Source organism: Echinococcus granulosus (assembly GCF_000524195.1).
Source record: "Echinococcus granulosus chromosome Unknown EG_S00101, whole genome shotgun sequence".
Classification (NCBI taxonomy): domain Eukaryota; kingdom Metazoa; phylum Platyhelminthes; class Cestoda; order Cyclophyllidea; family Taeniidae; genus Echinococcus; species Echinococcus granulosus.
In genome coordinates, this window is record NW_020170481.1 from 46,745 (window position 1) to 67,202 (window position 20,458).

The 20,458-nt window shown below is 42.0% G+C and overlaps 2 protein-coding genes across 2 annotated transcripts; both read right to left on the reverse strand. All coding sequences in view use genetic code 11, as the record gives it.

Annotated features, from left to right (window-relative positions):
• Positions 1-806: 806 nt before the first annotated feature.
• Positions 807-4,497, reverse strand: EGR_08263 (Sj-Ts4 protein; the record flags this gene model as incomplete). Its single annotated transcript, XM_024497512.1, has 5 exons — positions 807-935; positions 1,973-2,113; positions 3,675-3,974; positions 4,053-4,228; positions 4,323-4,497. The coding sequence occupies 5 exons, from the start codon at positions 4,495-4,497 to the stop codon at positions 807-809; spliced, it is 921 nt and encodes a 306-aa protein (XP_024348053.1).
• Positions 4,498-11,486: 6,989 nt separating this feature from the next.
• Positions 11,487-19,477, reverse strand: EGR_08264 (BRCA1-associated protein; the record flags this gene model as incomplete). The annotated part of the gene is made up of 11 exons (XM_024497513.1): positions 11,487-11,507; positions 12,589-12,691; positions 16,658-16,734; positions 17,859-18,116; positions 18,170-18,473; positions 18,516-18,601; positions 18,638-18,829; positions 18,864-18,942; positions 18,976-19,216; positions 19,250-19,363; positions 19,396-19,477. The coding sequence occupies 11 exons, from the start codon at positions 19,475-19,477 to the stop codon at positions 11,487-11,489; spliced, it is 1,557 nt and encodes a 518-aa protein (XP_024348054.1).
• Positions 19,478-20,458: the final 981 nt, after the last annotated feature.

Genomic DNA, 20,458 nt, shown 5'->3' on the forward strand with positions numbered 1-20,458 from the left:
TGGGCTGGCCTCCAGGCCATGCCAGTAGCGCCAGCCCTACTGCATTTCACGTGTTTATATTCTGCCTGGCTATTATGTCCTCTTTCGTCTTTAGAGAAGTCTTGGGGCGCTACAGAACTGCTCCCTTTGCAAATTGGCAAAGAACATTGCATTCAAAAGCAATGCGTCACAACAACTTGTCGACTGCTATTTGGCGTGGCCTATGCGGGTACAGTAATAGCCCCAAAAAACCGAAACGGTACCAGATTTTACTAATAGGTTATATTATAATAAGGCGTATTTGTAAAGCCCTTGGGAGTGTGCGGACTTCAGAATTTCAGCCGCTTTGTTCACATTTAGCCTGCAAGGGGTGTCACTTTTGGGAGTGAAGTAAACATTTATCCGTGGCTAAGTCGGTGGGACTCTAATGCTAGTTGCGTTTACAATCCGGATTATCGCTTTGTTTAGCTTATCACCAAACTGGTGACATGGTTTACACTGCGTTAATGTCGTTCAGTGGACGATTAATGGACCAGCCAAGTGAGCTCATGCGCTTCTTTACTGTGGACGTTAGGTTTTCTGCCCAAAACGCCTTTCTCCAATGAAATAAAAACCCAAAAGTTTTACTTTATGAAACGTTTCAACCCTAGAAACAAAAACTCCTTGTATTAGTTACGTTTAAAGTCCCACTTCCAATTTTCGCATACCTGACGCCACAACATAGACAACAGATATTACTTTGGGGGACATGAGAGCGGGATCGCTCTCGCCCCCAATCTAAAGCTCGAATCATATTAAGGGTGAATTTTATACTTATAGTAATGCGGTCACACAGAGCCTTGCAGGAATACAACTTTCAGTTGACTTGTCAATGTAGCTTGAACAGGCTTGAGTTGTGTCCAGTGGATAGGCAGTCGTAAATGCCATTCGGCCTTCCAGTAGGTAGACCAGTTGGTCTGCAGTCAGAGGGCATAGGCTTCTGGGGTCCAAGTCGAGCGTGGCTTTGAAGTGTGGAATGGGTAGTGAGAATAGCCGTATCTCCTTGAAAAGCCACACAATACATTCCACGAGTAGCTCTTGCAGATTTAGAGTCGAGCAGGGCAGACCGAAGTAGATAAATTATGACCTCTCACAAGGCCCAAACAAGTTCCAACAAGACACCACTACACAGGTCACGTGACAAGCACAGGACCAATTGACATGACACTTCGCAAGTGACAAGACATGAATTCCAACTATGAGAAGGGGAAAAATTGGCACGTGCTCGCCACAAAATAAAATTCTGCAATGCACAGAATCACACAATTGAAAACAACCCATAAAGCCTAGATTTTGTGATATCTAATGCTAATTTCACATTAAGTATCACACCGTTGTTGTAACCACCCCCAACCATGATGATCACGTCTTCACCCACAGATTCAACAAAGAGCAAAATAAAAAAAAACGTGATTTATTATTCTCATTTAGAAAAAGAGCATTGACATAATCAAATAGAATTTCGGATGAACGACGATGTTGGTAAAAATTTGGAAGACATTCAGAGGACTGAGGAAGTCATTCTAATAACTACTCCTTCTAAAATGAGGGAAAGAGGAATAGGAACTTCAAAAAGAGACAGAGAAACAAAACATTTTTTTAAGTAAAAGGGAAATAAAGGCTCTAGAACCACAGGCTTCTTAAAAAATTGCATTGCTGTTTAAAAAAAGTCGCCAAGGAGTACTTTATTCCGATCAATAGAACTTGAAGGAAATCTCGGTCGGTTGATAAAGGGACACGCAAAATAATTAGAAATGATGATTTAACTGATCGGTACCGAAAAGCACCACGGTCCTACATAACTGGGTGTAAAGGGAAAAATTATTTCCATTCTTTTTGCTTGAATGTTCACTAAATACACTAATAAGTGACCAATTAAATGCGTGAAGGTGCTACTGGTAGAGGGTGGTATGAGAAGGGTTAGCTTTACCAACATTATCAAAGAATCGCTGACCTTCTCTGTGCTAGGCTTAGTCTCAGCGGAGGGGCCATGAAGCCATCTTTCGCGACGCTCGTTAAGGCTCAGCAAGGTGCTGTGCAGCCCGTTCACTGTGGCCTGCAGCTGGTCAATGGCCATTTGGGTCACGTTGTCGGTCTGACGGAGGCAGAGGAAAAAGAAAAAAAAAATCCCGTCAGGCGGACGTAATCCACAATGGCGCATGTAAACTAAACCTTTTGGACGCTAAAATGACCGGTTTGTGCCTGCTCTGATAAGGATTCATCCCACGACTTCAGCGGCGTCATTCAAATAGGGTTATTTTTTCCGGACAATAGCTCAAGTGATAGGAAAATATGAACAGCTCCGAGGCTGGAGATGGGAGAGGAGGAAAGAAAACAATGCTCACGCATAGCTGTGGTTAATTTCCATTTCAATAATGCCAATCACTAACTGCACTCATTGAAGACGACGACACTCCAAACAAATGGGACATCATGAAACTTTATTTAATCAGATCGTAGTTTATGGAGCTTTTCAAACTTGATCTAGTATCACACCACCCTGTTTTCAAGTTCAACCACCCGCGTGAGCAAATCTGCACAGAGACAGAAGCATGTGCACACAAACGGAAAGTTCCGAGAGGTCAGTCATCATAAGATGGCGTGATAATGCTAATTGAAAGGTGCAGACAACGTCATTTCCTGTTAGACAAGTACCACAAAATCCTGTCTTACTGGGGAAGTTTGGGATTGTTCAGGTCGTGTAAGTGATAAAAAATGGTTCACGACTACTTGTAAAGACAATATATCATTACAAAAAGTCACTACATCGTGCAAAAAGGAAGATGGGCATCGTTTGATACAGGAATCGCAAAGAGATCTAAATGAATTACCGTCATGTTTAATTTGTGGTTTTCAAAGTGCTACTGACTCCCCACACAGATGAACATTATAATGAGTTTTAGCGGACGAATACAGTTTTGTTAATAAACAAATGTTGAATGATGCTGGGTGTTTCAAAAAACCATTGTACAGAACCGAAAATGGTTGAAAAGTGCGTTGATGATACAGTTGAAACTGAGCCGCGGAAAGGGCTTACCAAAACGGTGCCCTGAAAGAGTAGCTCACAAGTCATAAGCAAACAGGAACCGCAAAACCGAAAATATCCGCAATGTGTTTTCTAAACAAAGTCAAATAGTCATGCACTAAACCGTGGTTACTATTAATGACTAGCATAAAAAAGAACATTTCAATCACATGAAGCTCCCCAAAAACAGTATACCGAGCATTTCCGTAAAAATGAATATCATTTCATCGCTCGCTCCACAGAAATCCAAGCCCGTTTCAGACAAGACCACACTCAAAATGAAGTCATGAAGTAGAAAAATAATTACAGTACTGAATACACCCGGCTATTAGCTAGTTCTCTCGGTTCGCCAAACCATTTCAATAGTAAAAAAATTACCCAAATGCAAATTGGCTGAGAAAGGAATGAAATGTCCTGGAAATCCCCTGTTCTTTAGTATAATAATGGACATTCTGATGACGAGCCTCAAGCCAGGGTTTAAGAAGGCAGTTAAAAATCGGACCAACCCCATAGTAAATAAGTTTATCAATTGAGTGGGTGAGCAAACAGTCCAATCATACGGATAGAATGGCAATAATAGTCAATAATAGTTTCTTGACTCGAGTTATTGATTTAAGACAAGGGTCACTACCTGACGTAGTTCCTGAGTGAAGTTATGCAGTTGAGAGATGGCGCCCGCGACGAAGGCTTTGAAGCGTGGAAAAGCCACCTCTGCCGCTTGTTTGTATTCGGTGGCAAGGCTGCTGATAATAGAAAGCATGGCTTCGCGTTTATCTTTGGAGGTAACTGCTGAAAGCGATGCTAGCTGGTCCTGAATCCCCTTGTAGGCGTTGGAAATGGTGTTCTGCGCTGCCTGCACTTTCTCCGAGTTGACCAGGGCACTTTGCAGACGCATTAGACGATCGTAACGAGATGCCACGGCTTTTCCCTCCTACAGCACACCGACTTTAGACATTTGTTACGTGGATGAATTGCAAAGTTTAAAGTAAAAACCAGTTAGAGTGCTTACAAAGTCGGTCTTAGTGTCAGGGAGGAAGTATTCAAGGTAACTTTCGGCAGCATCAAGGGCACGATCAGCAGTTTGACCCAGCAGCTCTCTAGTGGGTTTTTTCACCGAAGGTATTACGGCTTCAAGGCGATCCAATATTTGACGACAGGCGATATCATCTAGCTTGGTTACAGCATCTGCAAATCAAGCGACCGCAGAGCTTAAGAAAACTGAAGCAAAAAGTACATTGAATCATAAACAAAATTAAGGCACAAAAATTGCAGAAAGTACCAGTGCTTGCAAGCGCCTTTGCCTGATCTCTAATAGCGGAAGCTGCGCTTTCACTAAGCTGAAAAATGCTGCGGAACCTTTCACCACTAGAGACCCAATTGTAGGCATCGGAGGCAGCTTTCAATGAATCACTGATAAGTGGATAATGGGACAGACGATCAGAAAAGGTGGCCATGTGGTCAGTAAACACGATGACTGCGAGACAGGCAAGTGCGAGGCCGATTCGACCTAATTGATGATCTTATTGGATAAAAGGTTACCCAATCATATGCATAAAATAAAACGTCCAAACAAAACCAGTGCGAAAATTTCACAAAACACTAGCGCTTTCGAACAGACTTGCACAAGCAATTTTCACGAATATATGCATTTGAGTATATGACATGTAATTAAAGTAATGGCTTATAGTAAAAGGATCAAAATTTAAGAAATTACGAAAGAGATCTAAGATTAGACCCTAAAATTAAACAAACTAGAGGCGTTATTGTAAAATAAAATGTGATAAATCTATTCTACAGTTAGTACACTCAATTAAGTCTATCTACAGTTAAAAATAATACTTAAATCTGCAGGAAAGGAACGACTTAAGTATGGGATAATTGATGTAGGAAAATTTTAAACAAAAGGCATTTGAAAGTCTCTTGTGTGGCAAAGTTTCAAGTATAAGTGTCTTTTTAGATATTTGAATAGCACATCAGTGTAATCACCTTCACGCTTGGCGAATTAAACTCTTCTACAAATTAATAATTGAATGTCTGTAACTTACATGTTGAACATTTATTTGTCTTAAAAATTTTGCCTTAATGGCAAACTAAAAGTAGGTAATTCAGAGTTGCAACTCAGCAAAACGCCTCCCTTAGTCAGATACATTCCTCAGTATTTGCACCAGTCACTCGGATAGACGCCTAACAAGAATATTTTCACTATTAGTTTTTGCCTTAGTCTAAGTTATGAATGCATAAGTAGCAGTTTGATTATTTTTAGTAAAGTGTCCACTGAAACAGTATGCAAGATTTCAGTTTTCTTCACTGCTTGCAAAATACAAATCATAAAATAGTTCAAGTGGCAGTGACAATATGTACAAAATAAACAGTCACGTTCTTAACCAGTACATTTTTGCTTGGCATTATCGAAAAATATTTCTATCTAGTCATAGCAAAATTTGTTACCGCTTTTCTTTTGGAAAGAGTTGGCTTACTCCTATTCATTGATCAAAATATGCCATGCGAATTTCCATGGGTTACTCGTTAGTGGGTCATCACTTTTATCAAGAGAATCTCTGTTTGAAAACAATTATAATTAGGTGGTTTTCAACCACATATATTAACTTTAAAAGTGGTTTCTGGAGACGCGATGACGGCGTTGAAAGAATAAATGAGAAAATACGTTGTTACACATTAACACCCTTGTCTGATTCCAAATTCAAGTGTTATGCAACTCCGCAGGATTTTTTTTGAACACGAAAGAAGATAAAATGCTCCGCCATAACATATTGTCATGAAATGGTTGTTAACCCCCTGTTGTACTAAGGAGCTACTTATTACTCGCCCATTGTACCGCACTGGATAGGCTGACTTTTAGGCTACCCACTAGCTCTAGTACCTTCTCTGTTCTAAACACGTATATTCTACTCGAGTGTTATGTCTTCTTTTGTCTTCAGGGAAATCTCGGGATGCTACAATTTAAACTAGACATACAGAATGTACTAGGCCTATTGGCGTGGGCCGAAGGCAAGCTCACCCAGCTTGGTACAACGGTCAAGTCAAAAATTGCTCTTCACCAGAGCCGAAGGTTAAACAACTATCGTATTACAGCTGCGGCTATTCGATAGATTTTTAACTTTGTTTGGCTGTGTGGTCAGATTGTACATCCGCTTGAAGACATTGTCAAAAGCCCCATCTCTTCTCTACGTAAGTAATATACTGTCCGTCACGCTATCATGGCTTTTAGGAATCTGATGAAGACTCAGGATTAAGCAGTTCCCTAAAGCCAAGATTAGTTTAAGCTAATTTATTAAAAGATCAATTCAAATTGTAGTAAAGGCCATAACTATTCGCTTAGCGTAAACGCTTTTTTTAAGCGCACTTGGAATACCTATTTATCGCTTAGGATTAAGGGCTCTGTTTAAGAGTTAAGTAATCAACAGATGTGTTAAAGGGTGACGAAGGTTATTACGTAGACGAAACGAGGCTTGCTATGCTACTAAATAAATGATTTACCCTTTAGTACTCTGCCTTTCGAAACCAAGACGTGAGGCTCGAGGTTGCGCAGAATTAAAAAATATTTCACTAATCATGGTAGGGATATGTGAATTAGTTCTCCGAATGTCATAAATACTGCAATGATTGGGCCCTCAAAATCCTATGCAAACGGTAATCAGGGCAAAAAAGCGGTTCTAAGTAGGATGAGGTGTGGGGTAAATCATGGGAATATGCTAATAATTACCCGGAACTTTGTGCCACATTCAAGGACACCAACGCCAGATTAGTAACTGAAGTATTATACGTTGGGTTTTTGATTCGTTAGCCTTTCTACATTATCACCAGTGCTCTCACGTTCCATGTCATATGGATTACTTTTATGTAAAATGAGGCTCGAGAAGAGCTTTATTTGTGTTCTATTTTACTTAAACAATGGTATTTCATGTTTGTCACTTGTTTACTTCTTGAGTAGTCTTATTATTATTTGAGTTTGGACGTATTCGAGGAATAGTTAATTTGAATTCTCAGGAATGATATCCGGGTTCTACACTACTTTTATTTTTAAATCCGCCCTGCAATAGGTGGAAAAGTTATTTTTGACAATTTTTTGATGCATAAGATCTACCTGTTTTAACAAGGGGCACCTGTCACAGCAGCCTCAATTTTTGCCATTTAAACGCAAGAATCTTAAGGATTTCGTGGTTCTTTGAGCAGGAAATTCTTTGCCTCGTCTAGTAGCTTTATAGTGGAATTTGGCCAAGCACTGCATTAATGGATTGCGTTTCATTATTTGATATCACACATTGCCGTCCTTTGGATTACGTCAAGTTCGTTCGTGTTTGAAGTCCTCGCCATCAAAATAATTTTTACGGAACTATCGCTACCCTTCCTTTAGTTAAGTTCATTTGTACTGATGATGAATACACTTTTGACTTGCTAAGTTACCCATCATCCTAATCACACTTTAGATGGCCGACGAAAGCGGCGACGAAATATTTGCCAGTGCTGACGAGGGCTCAGATAATGAATCTACTTTAATGAAGTCAAATTATGTGGTAATTCAAATAATGACAGGCTTAAAATTTGACCGAATCATATGAAATTGAAATGATTAATTTGTCTTTAGAAACCGTCAGGTGGTGATGAAGATCTTGTCACTTCTCTTATCGATGTTGGCCCGACAAAAAACACGAATTTGACTAAAGACAATAAGCAAGTTAATGTTGAGGATAAGTGGGATTTTTGGTACGAGGATTCAACTCCGATAGTGGATACTCTCCCTCTCCAGAAGCCTATGGGTGTTTCTCCTCAAAAGGACATTGATATTGATGCCTGCAAGTTTTCTTTATCCTCCGATCCCTGGGATGTCAACCGGGACGAAACTCTGCAACACCACACTGAAGTTTCTGCCTCTGTTGATGTCAATCAACCCCTTATCGACCTAGATGAAAAACCCGAAAGCAGAGTGGCAGACCTGAGTGAATTCATTCAGACTGAAAGGATGCATTCCAAGGACGATGACTTGGATGCGACTAAGATTGTGCCGTCTGTGGAAAATACCGAAGCCTTAACTTTGAGAGACGATCCGCAGGCAAGTTCCCGAACGCTAAACGCTGAGAACCCAACTGGGTTAACTGAATTTTTTTCGAATGAGTTCAAAACGGCCGACTCGATTGAGAGCAAACGTTTGGAAATGATTGAAGACCCAGGACTTGCCAACGAGGTAGACTCGTGGGACTTAGATGATCCATGGGCAAGTTCGCAAACACCAAACACTGAAGCTAGCTCAACTGAGATTGATGAAGCTGTGTCTACTAATGATGAAAGTCAAAATAGTGTTAGTGCAACGAAATCGAAAAAGTTTGCGAACTCGGACCCTGCTAAGGAGACAGACTGGTGGGATAGATCATGGGATGGCCCACGGGCAACTTCGTCAGCATTGGAACCTAAAACTCGTCCCATGATGACTACAGAATCCCAAGATCAGGATAAACTCATCTGCACGGAAGCGGTGCAAATTAAAGATACAGATTTGAAATTAAACGAGGCGCAGGAAGCATGGGATTCGATAGACGATCCATGGACCAGTTTGCAGTCAAAAAATGTGGAAGATCCTCTAGTCATCAATTCTGAAACTGTCCCCGCCCAAACCACTCAACAGGAAAAACTCATTTCTACAGGGGAGGTGCAAAAAAATATTTCAATTCCACTGTCTGATGAAAAAGTGGATGCCTGGGATCTGGAGGACGACCCTTGGTCAAGTTCAGGGACAGTAAAGCCAAGTACTTATTTGGCTTCAGATACCGTGAAAATCAGCGATAGCGTTCCCATACCCAAGGCCAAGAAAGATGATTTGAATATGGAAGTGGAGGAGGATTGGGACAGTATGGAAGACCTTCAGATAAAAAGTCCAGCCGTGATTACGTCACAGGAGTTGACTTCCGCTGCCACAGCACTGGTCAAGTCAGTGGGTGGTGGACTGGCAAGTTTTGTGGGAAGCTTTAAGCTTTCCAACCTCTCTTCCACGTTGGCGGCTTTCGAGGAGAAGACGCTGCCGAAACCAGTAGAGTGCGAGCAGCAGCAAAAACCTCCACAGTCGGAAGCTTTGGGATCCCGCAGCGATGATGGCGATGGTGGTACCGCTGCTGATGGTGACGAAGCCAGCGGTGGTTGGGGCGCTTGGGATTTAGGCTCCTTGGCCAAATCCCTCACTTCGGCTGTCGAGAATACAGTGAGTCTGGAAGTTGTTTTTTATAAAATCATTTTTGTCTAATTTCCGATAGAGTATGTAAGTAGAACAACCGACGCTTCACTTAGGTATCAACTTACTTGGTTGTTTGGGTTTTTTAAACCACGTTATGAAGTCTAATGATGATCTCCATTGAAAAGGCGATGGTGGCGTACACTGATCAGCGGTGGTATTGTAGTCCTATGCATTGATGCTGATATCATGCCTCCTTAAGGTCGTCCACAAGCATGTAGGGCTATTCATTGTGCGGCTTTGAGGGGTTGCTTTAAAAAAACTTATGCGGTAAGCATATTTTAAAGTAGTTTGATCTCCAAGCTGCTTTATCTACCTCATTTTGATTTCTCGAAAGCACCCACCAATTACAAATTTTATTAATTCGATGTGGCTATTTCCAATGTATGGCATAAATTACATTTTCAAATATTACAAGCATTCTGCCTTCTTGTCTTAGTTTTTGGTTTCTTTACTTGCCCATGACAGTTTTTTTGTGATCTCTTGATAAAAGCAGATGGGTAGATTTATGCTGGCACCGCATCAGCCTGACGTGGCGCTTCTTTAGGTAAAATCCTCGCTTCGTGTAGCTCTAGTGCCAGTATCAACGCAATTTATGGAAATTCACACCTATTATATGTGTCATTGGTGAGCGTTTTGATTGACCATTGGCTCAGTTCTCCTATCCAAAACGACAGTTTTGACAAATCTGACGCTTTTTTGTGCTACTGGTATGCTACACCCACAAAGGCTGTTTTTTTTTTCTAATTCTGGGATTGACACAGTCCCTTTTTGGCACGCTTTATTTACCCTCCTCCTGCCGACAATACCCATAATTGACTAACTTAAATACAAATGCCAAATGGTAAACTGATACCTCACTCCAGGAGCCATATAATCACATTTACCCAACTTTTCAGTTAACAAAACGCTTAGGCCTTGTGCTAGTTGTGTGGGGCTGTGCGGTTACATTGATTGTCAGTTGGTTGGCTGGTTAATTTGTAGGGTCTGCAAATCATACACGGTGGTGTGGATGTGCTAGAACAGATCGGGCGGAAGACCTTCACCGCTTTGAAGGAGAACGATCCAGGACTGGTCTACACAAAGAGCTTCCTTCGACCCGCTGGCAACAGTCAAGTCTCAAAGCTGTCTCAAGTAATCTGTCCAGAGTTGTTTCTGGTTTCTCCCGATTATTCTACAATTTGAATCAGTACTACTTTCTTCTAGTTGCAAAAAAGGTTTTAATGTGCAACATTCAATTCGTGTATCGAATTCAAGATATCGAAGTTCCACGACTCGAGAAGTGTATTTTCAGAAGAAACACGGAATTCGAGCAAAATCTTTTACGCTTTTATGAGACCTGTGTGTTTTAAGCCCCTTCAGGATTATTTTGTCCTCAGGTCTTGTAACGTTCAAGTTACAGTGTGAGAGAATTCGCTTTTCTGCTGCCTTATGACATGGCAAATACACTCTTGTTTTATAATTAAAATGCTAATTTGAACTATCCCTAGATAAATTGCGGGCCTTTTTGCAGATTTGTGAGCTCTACTGGAGGGTTTTTTTGCCTTTTCTTTTAAAGACATCATTGGTGGATTCCCCACTTTTCTAAAAGGGCCCACAGTGCAGGCTTAAAGTGATTTTGGCATTATTTCTTGTATATTCTTGATGAATGATGTGAACACATCTAGCTTCAGTGAACGTTAAGCGACATTAAACGGTTTTTTGGTCACTTATAGCTTGGGGTAGCTTTAGAATTTAGCAGGGAAAATGCTTCCGTATCCCAACTCATCACCACTGTGATTAATGAGACTCTTCCGTAATGGTATTTTGGACGCATGCCAAATCTCAGTTGCTTCTAGATTGATGCACTTTTTACGGGGTTCTATGTGTTCATGTGTTTTGTCCTTTTTGCGTGAGAAATTGTGGTGTTGCTTGAACCATATTTACTTTGACCTATTAGTTTTTCGGAGGTTCATTTGTTACACCTCCCTCTCCTATATTTGTAAACACATTTTAGTGTGTTAAGTGCAAATAGTTCCTTTATTCTGCGAAAAACGATAGTTTAGGTGGATTTTTTACCACTGAGAATCATTTTAAGCCCGGTACGATTTTAGTAAACCATAGCGTTAAAATTTGGGTTGATAATCCAATCATTCAAGCGCGCCGTAAAGGCTGGTTTGTAGTTTCTCCTGCAGAACATCAGTAGTTAATGCTCCTGCTTCACTATGACAAGTATTCTGGTAACTAAAAAGAGAAGTCAAGTTTTCTCTATCACTCTCCAGGTGCTACGCGAAGCCAGCGACCAACACACTGCACAGCTTTCTGACGAACCTCTCTCCAGCCAATCGGAGGCGCGTCGTGGTGACCTAGCCTCTCAGCTGGAATCACGCCTCGCCCTGGTGCACATGGAGGCACTGAAATTGCTCAGTTCCCGTGCTTCCGCACGCCTTGGCATGAAGTTGGCACAACTGGAAGGTCCCCACAACAACGATGACGAGGAGCATCATCACAGTGTTCGCAGTCTCACCGCAGAAGGTGGTGTCCTAGAGCGCATCTGGCAGACACTTCAGTTGAAGGATCAAGAGGAGAAGGAAGACGTGACGGAAGAAGAGGCCTCTGTTTCCGCAACTACTCTTGTTGGAGCGGTGACGGCGTTGGAGGCGGTGGCTCCCGGAAATGCGCTCTTGAAGGTCTTACCAGCACTTGGTCTGTTGTCTTACCCCTTTGAACGTCAGTTTATTGTTGCTATTTTCTGTGGTTCAGACCTGCGAGGAGGTGCAGCAGAAGTGCAAGCATTTGGAGTCTGATGTACCAATGAAGGTAAGTAGCTGGTATGAATTCGGGCTGTTGAATTCATGAAGAGTTTCTATCATTAAATCGGAGTAACTCAGAAGCGTAAATTACTGTAAAACAAAGTTACTCTACTGTTTACATCTAGTTGGAAAGTTTTAAAAGAAGGTAATAGACACTTTGTAATACTTCATTCGACTAGTTACTCCATGTTTAGGATTAAAAACTAGTTTTTTGTTGCATCTGTTTACCCCCTTCCAATTTGTGCCTTTGTTAGGAGATCTTTTATCAAGCTGTTGAGGCGTTGGCAGACCTGACATCGGCCATTCTCGCCTACCTACACAAACTGGCCGAGTGTCTGCTCCTCCTTGGTCACAACCGTGAGCTATTCAACACTAGCTTCCTCGATGTGGCCGAAAAAGTCGCCAGGTCTGTCTCCCTCTCTTAGCACTCTAGCATTATTAACTAATAGCGGCACGAATTCGGCAGTTTTCTGTTGGTTTGTCCTTTTCATTATTAGTACACTCGATCATACTTGGAGTTGGGGATTTACACAAATCAACTTTGTGATAGCAGTCCTTATTTGATCATCGTCTTTTGCGTCTTTGAATGCACTTAAATACTTTTTTAAGGGTCTTCTGGTTTTAAAAGCTTCGAATGATACCTACTTAGTGAATGTACTATTACAAAAGTTTTAATGAGCGGAATATTGAGGCATCTTACGCAACGGTACTTTACTAGTTGAGGCCATTAACAATGGAGCTAGAATGATGCCGACTTGCACACCTTGGAAAAACAGAAGAAGTCATGCTCTGCTTATTTGGGAGCGGGAATTTTGCCAGATGTACTGTTGCATTAGTCTGAGAGGGGGGGAGGGCAGTTGCATTGAGTGGCAAAAATGGCACAGCAGACTCATTAAAGCGTTATTTCTCCTAATTCAGTATTCTCACTGCGGCAAAAAGGCAAAACGAGACCATCTGTTCGGTATACGTTGGGCATTTGAAGGCGGTAAGTCTGGTCTATGTGATTAAATCAGCTTCCATTTAAATTAGAAGAAATCCTAGTTTACCAAGACTTAGTAAATTGATTTGACTTTATGCAAATAAAAGGCCTAATGTCAAGCCACGAGGCTTCCAGTAGGGCTTGGGGCTACTGGCACGTCTCGGGTGCCAGATCACCTGGCGTAAGTACAATGGCAAAGTACCTAGGTGGCCTCTTTACCAATCACGTGAGTTGGACGGACAACCAGCGCACTACACAGTCCTCCTCCTCTTTTGAGCCTCGTCCTCGATTCCTCCCTTGGTCAACCTCCACAACATACTCGGTGGTGCTGGAAAAAATCCCACTAGCCGACCCTTCCCAGTCATCGGATTTTCATGCAATTGAGGAGACACTTGACTATAACGAAACTGATCCCTCTCGACAACCCCGTTGAATCTAGGATTTTGTTCTGTATGGGAACTGCATCGGTGGACAGGGGAATACGCTAGCCATCACGCGCGTCCATAGCTAGAAACACTGGCCTAAAGGCAGAATCATGTAACAAAGAGCGGAGTTGATCATAGTTCCATAGGGTTAGGGGTTCCCTTTTTTCTCATTTCAGAGCTACCTAGCCATATATATCTGAGTGGAGGAGGTATCACCTGTTCACATATTTGACAGCTTCATACAGGTACAGCAGGCAGTTTCGTGATAAAACTTTTCCAGATGGTTTATGGCTAGCGTTGCTTCAGCTGTTAATAGCTTTCATTTGGACCAAGGCTCTAGGGTAGTTGCCAAAGGTAGACGTCACTGGTTCTCTCATTCCGCCCCGCTAAGATTTATCATCCAGCGGGAGAAATTAGGATAGAGGCCCTTTAAATTCGGGTTTGCTTTCCGCTGCCACTAGTGTAGCCCCTCGAGACTCCCCTGAAGCTCGGGCAGGGCTACTGGCACGGCTAGGAGGCCTGCCTGTTGGCGCAGTTCCCCAAAACAAACAAGTTATCACTATGCGACTTGTAGCTATTCAAGCGGATGTACGCGCCTTTGTGTGTCGGGTGGCGTTATGACTTGCGGTGTTCCTCTTTGATTGCATCATAATGTCACGTTGACAGTTGCCCTTCTTGGCAAAATTACAAGGAAAGTCATTTCGGTTACAAGCTAGTAGTGATTGTATGATCAAGTTTACGAAGTACTGTCAAAAAAGTGGACTTTCCGGCCACTAATTTGTGGGAATGTGACTGTTAATTTTTTGGGCCACCATTTACTGCAGGAAACTTGTACACGTAATAATGGTGCCTGGTCGTGTTTTTCTCAGCACGATCATTTCCAACGGAACGGTAAATCTCTTCAGCACGAAGTATGAAATGTGGCCATTGGCTAGGGTTAAAATTACTTCCTTCCATTGTTTTATCCGTGTCGGGTTTGGGTCCCAGTCAGTGGTTTTGACGCCTTATGGGGACCATTCCTTTGTCCAACAGATTGGGATGTCTTGCCTCGGAGAGAGGCTTTGCTTCGTCAACGATGCCGGTTAGACTATGGTGAAATCAGCATAAAGCCAATGAGCTGGTTCAAGTGAGATCTAAATGATGAAGTAGGTGGGCAGCGATAAGGTTTGCAAACACTTCTTTTATTTCGGCTTCACTTGAAAAACACATACATGCCCTAATACGTATATCGACTACCAAGTGAGTTATTTTCGCATTGTCTAGGCGGCCTCAAGCAACAGCACAGAGGAAGGGGTGGAGGAAGCATTAACGACGAGTCGTCGGCTAGTGGCAAACCTCTTTTTGGAGACAGGAATGGCAAACAGCTACTTAGATGATGCAGCCGCCAATCATCTTGTACCAGTCCTCCAAGTAGCTTGTCTGGACGTCTTCCTCCCGGAGTCTACATTGACACCAGCATCGTGTCATCCACCGATGTCCATGAAGGCCAAACAGCGTTGACGTCGTGGGTGATTTTGACGCAACAGTGGAGACCGAACTGTCTTTCCACCTGGCATTTCTTCTTCGCATCTCCTCTCTCTTATCAAGCCTTCTTGGAGGTATCGTCTGCCTGTCAGTGCATGGTTAGGTGCTTGTATGGCTTGAAGAGGTAGTCGAATTTCTTTGAACGATCGTCTTGAATATAAATACCACAATTGCCAAGCTGTGTTATCTTTTTCTAACCTATGGCCATTTTGGAAGTAAAGGTCAGTGACGTCATTGGTTTTTTTTGTCGAAGGACTCACCTACAGTCGTAAGGTTCATCTTGGAGACCGAATTGGTCAACCTGTCTGCTTGGCCACTATTTCGCAGGGCATTACAAAACAGTAATAGATAAACGATAATTTTTTATTTCGCTACATATCCCGTTCTACACAGCACTGCGTGAAGAATTGGCTAAATTTGTTCCACTGGAGGTATTTTGGTGCCTCAAATACACTACCAAATGACCAGCAGTGCAAATTGGAGGGGCCACCCCCAAGGGTGGTCTTTTGACTCCGCGTGGTAGTGCCGGTTTGGCTGGTTTTAGCCATTTGAAGTCGCGGGGCCCGAATCACGTCGCTGATCCAAGTGTCTTCAGTCCTTTCGGACATTTCATTCCGTTCCTAAACCGGTAAAATTGCAATGCTTTGTCCAAACAGAGAATCCGGGGAAAAGAGTCAAATTTACTTAAAATACCAGTACCAAATACAGTGACATATCCGAATGTGCCAGACAACACGTGAAAGCAAATGAAAACACAGTTGTTTGTACAAAAAAATGCTTGAAAGGAAAGTCTATCGATTCTTCTTGCGTCGTCGTCGTTGTGTCGACTCCGTCACTGTTAACGCACTCTCAGCCAATTCTCCAGAGGTGATCTGTAAGTACAAAGCAGAGGCCAACAATTTCAATTCAGTGCATCTGAACAAAGGCGGCGAGGGATAAAATTACTACACTGAAGGCCTACGCAGGTTCAACTACACAAATTGCTTATTCCTCACGGCAACGTGGATTCGCGTCCCTGCCCATGGCCTTCAAGCCCTTCTTTTCTCCAATAAGCAAATCTTTTATTAGTGGTTTCCATTATTGTGCCTTCAGAGGTGACGAAAAAAGCGGTACATTGCTGATAATAATAGGTGCATCCAATCTAGATGAAAAATAGTTCTTATCTCATTTCTTTGATTAATCATGCCCTCAAACAGGCGCACAGTTTCGCCTCAATAAAAACTACTTTACTTTTTAAGAAATCAGATGGTCGATTCAAAAGTAGGCTATAAGGGAAAAACCAAATATTTGTGGATAAAATTTGAGTGAAAATTGAAATGAAATATTATCCCGAACGCAGCAAAATAAAGGGCCAAAGAAACGCACGTAAGGAGTTAAAAAAGCATTTGGTGCGGTGATTGTCATTTATAAGTAAAAAAGACATCTAAGGCAGAAAAAAACTTCAATCTACCGCGTTTGAGGAATTGTTAATTGTGCATCTCATGTCAGAAGAGTCATCCCAATCAACACTGCCCAACAAACACAAACGCTGTGCAAGAAAGAGCTAAATTTGGACACTGGACCACTGAATTCACCAAACTTTTCGTCAACCGCTAAAATCAACTGGAAATTGTCTTCCATACTAAACCTCTTTGGTGCGCCACAAAGTAATACCTTCCAGCCTCCGGATTTTTTTTCACAGCCAAAACTAAGTAAACATGTGAATGAGAAAATGATTTCACCCCTAAGAACTTCAACCGGAAATGAAAAAAGACACACATCGTTGGCAGCAGAGGCCTCAGCGATTTTGTCTCGCAGTTCGAGGTTCAGCAACACCTCCCGCATCTCCTCCTGGGTGCGCGCCAGCTCCGCCTCCGCTCGCTTGGCGCGCTCCTGCCATGCGGCCTGACTGGAGGTGAGGCCCGCAATCAGTGCCTTCTCCTCCGACAGCTCCGCCTGCATCCGTTGCACTGACGCAGTGCTCTACGACGTGGCACAAGTTCAAAAAAGGTGTATTACAAACTGGTTTTATGATGACCTGCTTAGGTTGGCTAAACTATCCTGCCCGTAATCACCTAACCGTTGAGACACTGAAACCTCGTCCTTTGGTGAAGTGGAACCGCGGAATGAACAGCAGAAAGTGACATAAATCGATCAAATAGATATTTCAGGAGAGCCGTGGGAAACATCACAAAGAGATTCGCCAAAATAATTTAACTAGACACTGGAATTCAGAGACAAAAGGAAGGCAACGGCTATACAATTGCTAACCACGTAGGGCAAGCTTGAAGACTATACTGTAAAAGGCAATAGGCTTCAATATGAGTAGTTTCGAGGACAATCAGATTAACTAGCGCTTTTTGCCTCCCAAAGGCTACTAAAACCAACGAGGCATATGGTGACATTCAATCAAGTAGACTTTTAGGGACTCATACTCTGCAGTCAAGAGTACCCTCAGGAATGGCAGCAGATCAAGTGCTCCACACTTACTGGTAGACGTCAGAACAGTAACCTTGTAGTTGGGAACCCCACCATTCGAAATGATTTACTAAAACCTAGGATCCTGAAGCCCTCTAAATGCATACAACTTCTATAATCTGCATTTCGTTTTGTAGATCCAAATAAAATATAGCCAGTCCTTCCAGGTAAATCCCACACCTATTCACGCAGGGACATCGGAACATGGGCAGCAGACTAAGAATGTTGAACCAAAGTGAAGCAAAACTGTTTTGTGATGAAGCGAAATTCCATGTGTCAGTTTCTGAAATCAGTTATAATACATAAAACAAAAATCAGAGAGGAGAAATATAATAAAAGGTAAAAAAACAATTTTGAGGCAAAGACCACAATCCTAAACACTAAGCTACAGGCTCACCTGCGCGAGTTTATGTGCAATGAGATTCTTTTCCTTCATTACAGCCGCCAACTTTGTCTCCATCTCGGCAATACAGGTCTTAGAACTCTGGAGATCATTCTCGATGGCGCAAATACGCGCTGCTGACTCGCTGGTTATAACTTCCAACTGAGACTCAAAGTATTGTCGCTGAGACTCCAGCTGGCTGACTAGAACTGCACTGAATTCCATACACAAGCCATCCGCTTTCTTGTCACCTGTCTCACCTCCCTCGCCCACCTGTGATGAAAAAGTTGATTTAGTTGTTCGAATTGACGGTTTTAGTGGCTAACCTGGACCAATTTGCCATCCTCATGATTGACAGCAATTCGATGAACGTAGGCATCGTCTGCGTAGTCCCAAACCATATTCTTACCCAGTTCCAAAGCAAATGTGTGGCCGGTTTTTTCGAAATGACGGTAAGCATGTTTATGACCATAGCGACCACAACCGAGATTACCGCAAATAAGGCATATCCATAGGTTGTCTCTTAGGTCGCAATCAGCACACTGACTGTCCTCCTCCATTTCTGGTGATTGTACGTATCGGCATACTGGACACCTACCAAACAACAAAGACAAAATATGACCATCCGGTCTGAAAGGGTGATATTAAAAAAAGGAGCCAAGGCGTACTCACACAGTATCCGTGGTTTTGGATATGCATTGATCGTGAAAGGAATGATTGCACAGAATTGTTGTAAGGATGCCAGCGACTGGCTCATCCTAAATTAGAGTAGTCATTCGAATGGCCCAACTTACCAACTTCTCGAGACATACAGGGCACGAAGGCAATTCAACCAGACCTTTTAAGGGAAAAGAGGCACCACAGGAACCATTTGAAGTCGTAGTTATGGCTTCAACGTGTGATACATAGGCCATTTGACAGATATCGGGTTCAAGGCTGTTGTAAGAGCTGCCGTTAAATGTAGCATAAAATTCATCAGCGTCCACCTACATAGTGTTAAAGTGAAAAGGGAGAACGCACAGTGGATTTAAATTTGAGAAGAGCCATATAATGCCCAATGAGATGACATTTGACAATTTTTAACTCTGTAATGCCTTTACTATTCAACAATCAGTAAACAAGATGACGAAACCTCATAGGAGCAATAAAATACAGAATATCCTTTGCAGTAATGCTACACGGGATACCCAATATACAAAGCATCTCAGAAGATTGCCCCTTCTTTGAAGATGCTTTGGGAGACCTAAAGAAAGGTCGTGCAAGGAAAAGAAATAACTTTGTGAATATATGAACTATCCCTTCCGTCTGTTCATTTAGTGGATTCCCAGAAAAAAATTTGATATCATCGGTCTTCTTCCATGCGTTTGGCATGTCTAAATAATATAAGGAATATAAGCAGAGCAAACTTTTAATTGTGGTTATAGTGTATAAGGAAAATTCTCTAAATCCAAGGTAGATGGCAGTGTTAGTATCGGAGGTACTAGAGTTTGGGACTATCAAGTCATCCAAGAACGAAGAAGCTATAAAACTAAAAAATAAAAGCAACTTATACCAGAATAATAAAGGCTTTCACGGAGTTTTGGGGTCTTTTCATTAAACAAAATTATTACTGTGTTGCGACCATCTGACCCCATCAAGACCAAACATACCCAAATTTAACGGCCTGCAAAAGTGGCCAATGAGCTCATGGCAGCACGACCTTATGCAGTTATAAATGTGTTTAGAAAATTAAGCTTGTTTATCAAAAAATGTAAAGAGCGTCACCCAAAAATACTTTTAACATTATTTAAATTTTGTTAAACAATTCTTTCCCAATTTAAAATTTTTAAAACTGGATATTAATTGTTTTCTCCCGTATTTGACCCATAAACCTACAGTATTTCTTTGAATATAGCGACAAACAGATCGAACATCCCACTTTTTACCGGAGCTTTACATAAAACCCCTTTGTATATTTACAATCGGATTACTGCTCAAATGCAGTCCACTTCCCGACTTTGCCAATGCAACACAATCTCCTAAATTGATACACCCCTGCAAATTTACCAGAACTTGTTTACTTATTAAAAGTATACGAATTTTGCACTTGCCGGAAGTACACAACTATGCTCTTAAGGAAACACTCTCACAGCGAACCATGAATTGAAAGTGCACTCCTATGCGGCCACGAGACCCGCTTTGAAAGAATAATCGGCCATTGGACAGTGGCCACGCCCACCTAACCAAAAAAAAAACACTCTCTAATGTCGGTAGACAGTGAATACTTCCATGGGTTATAACACGCGGCCACACCACGACCCCGCCACCACGAGACACTTCCATGAGCAGCTTTGGCAGTGGTGCAAACTCTAAATAACCAAATCTACCTAAAGAAGGTATTTATAAAGCTGGCAACTTGCAACCACCCGCCAAAACAGTAAAAATGATTGACTTGAACTCCAACAGACCATTACAGGAGTTATGTGCCAGAATCAACAATATGATTTAAAATTGGCCTTATTAACAAACTACGTCTCTACAACACACGACTAATGCGTCTTAAAAAATTGAGACAATTTTATCGTTGGCGCTCAGAAACTGCAGTGAAGACGAAAAGTAAAGGAGTAAGTTACTTG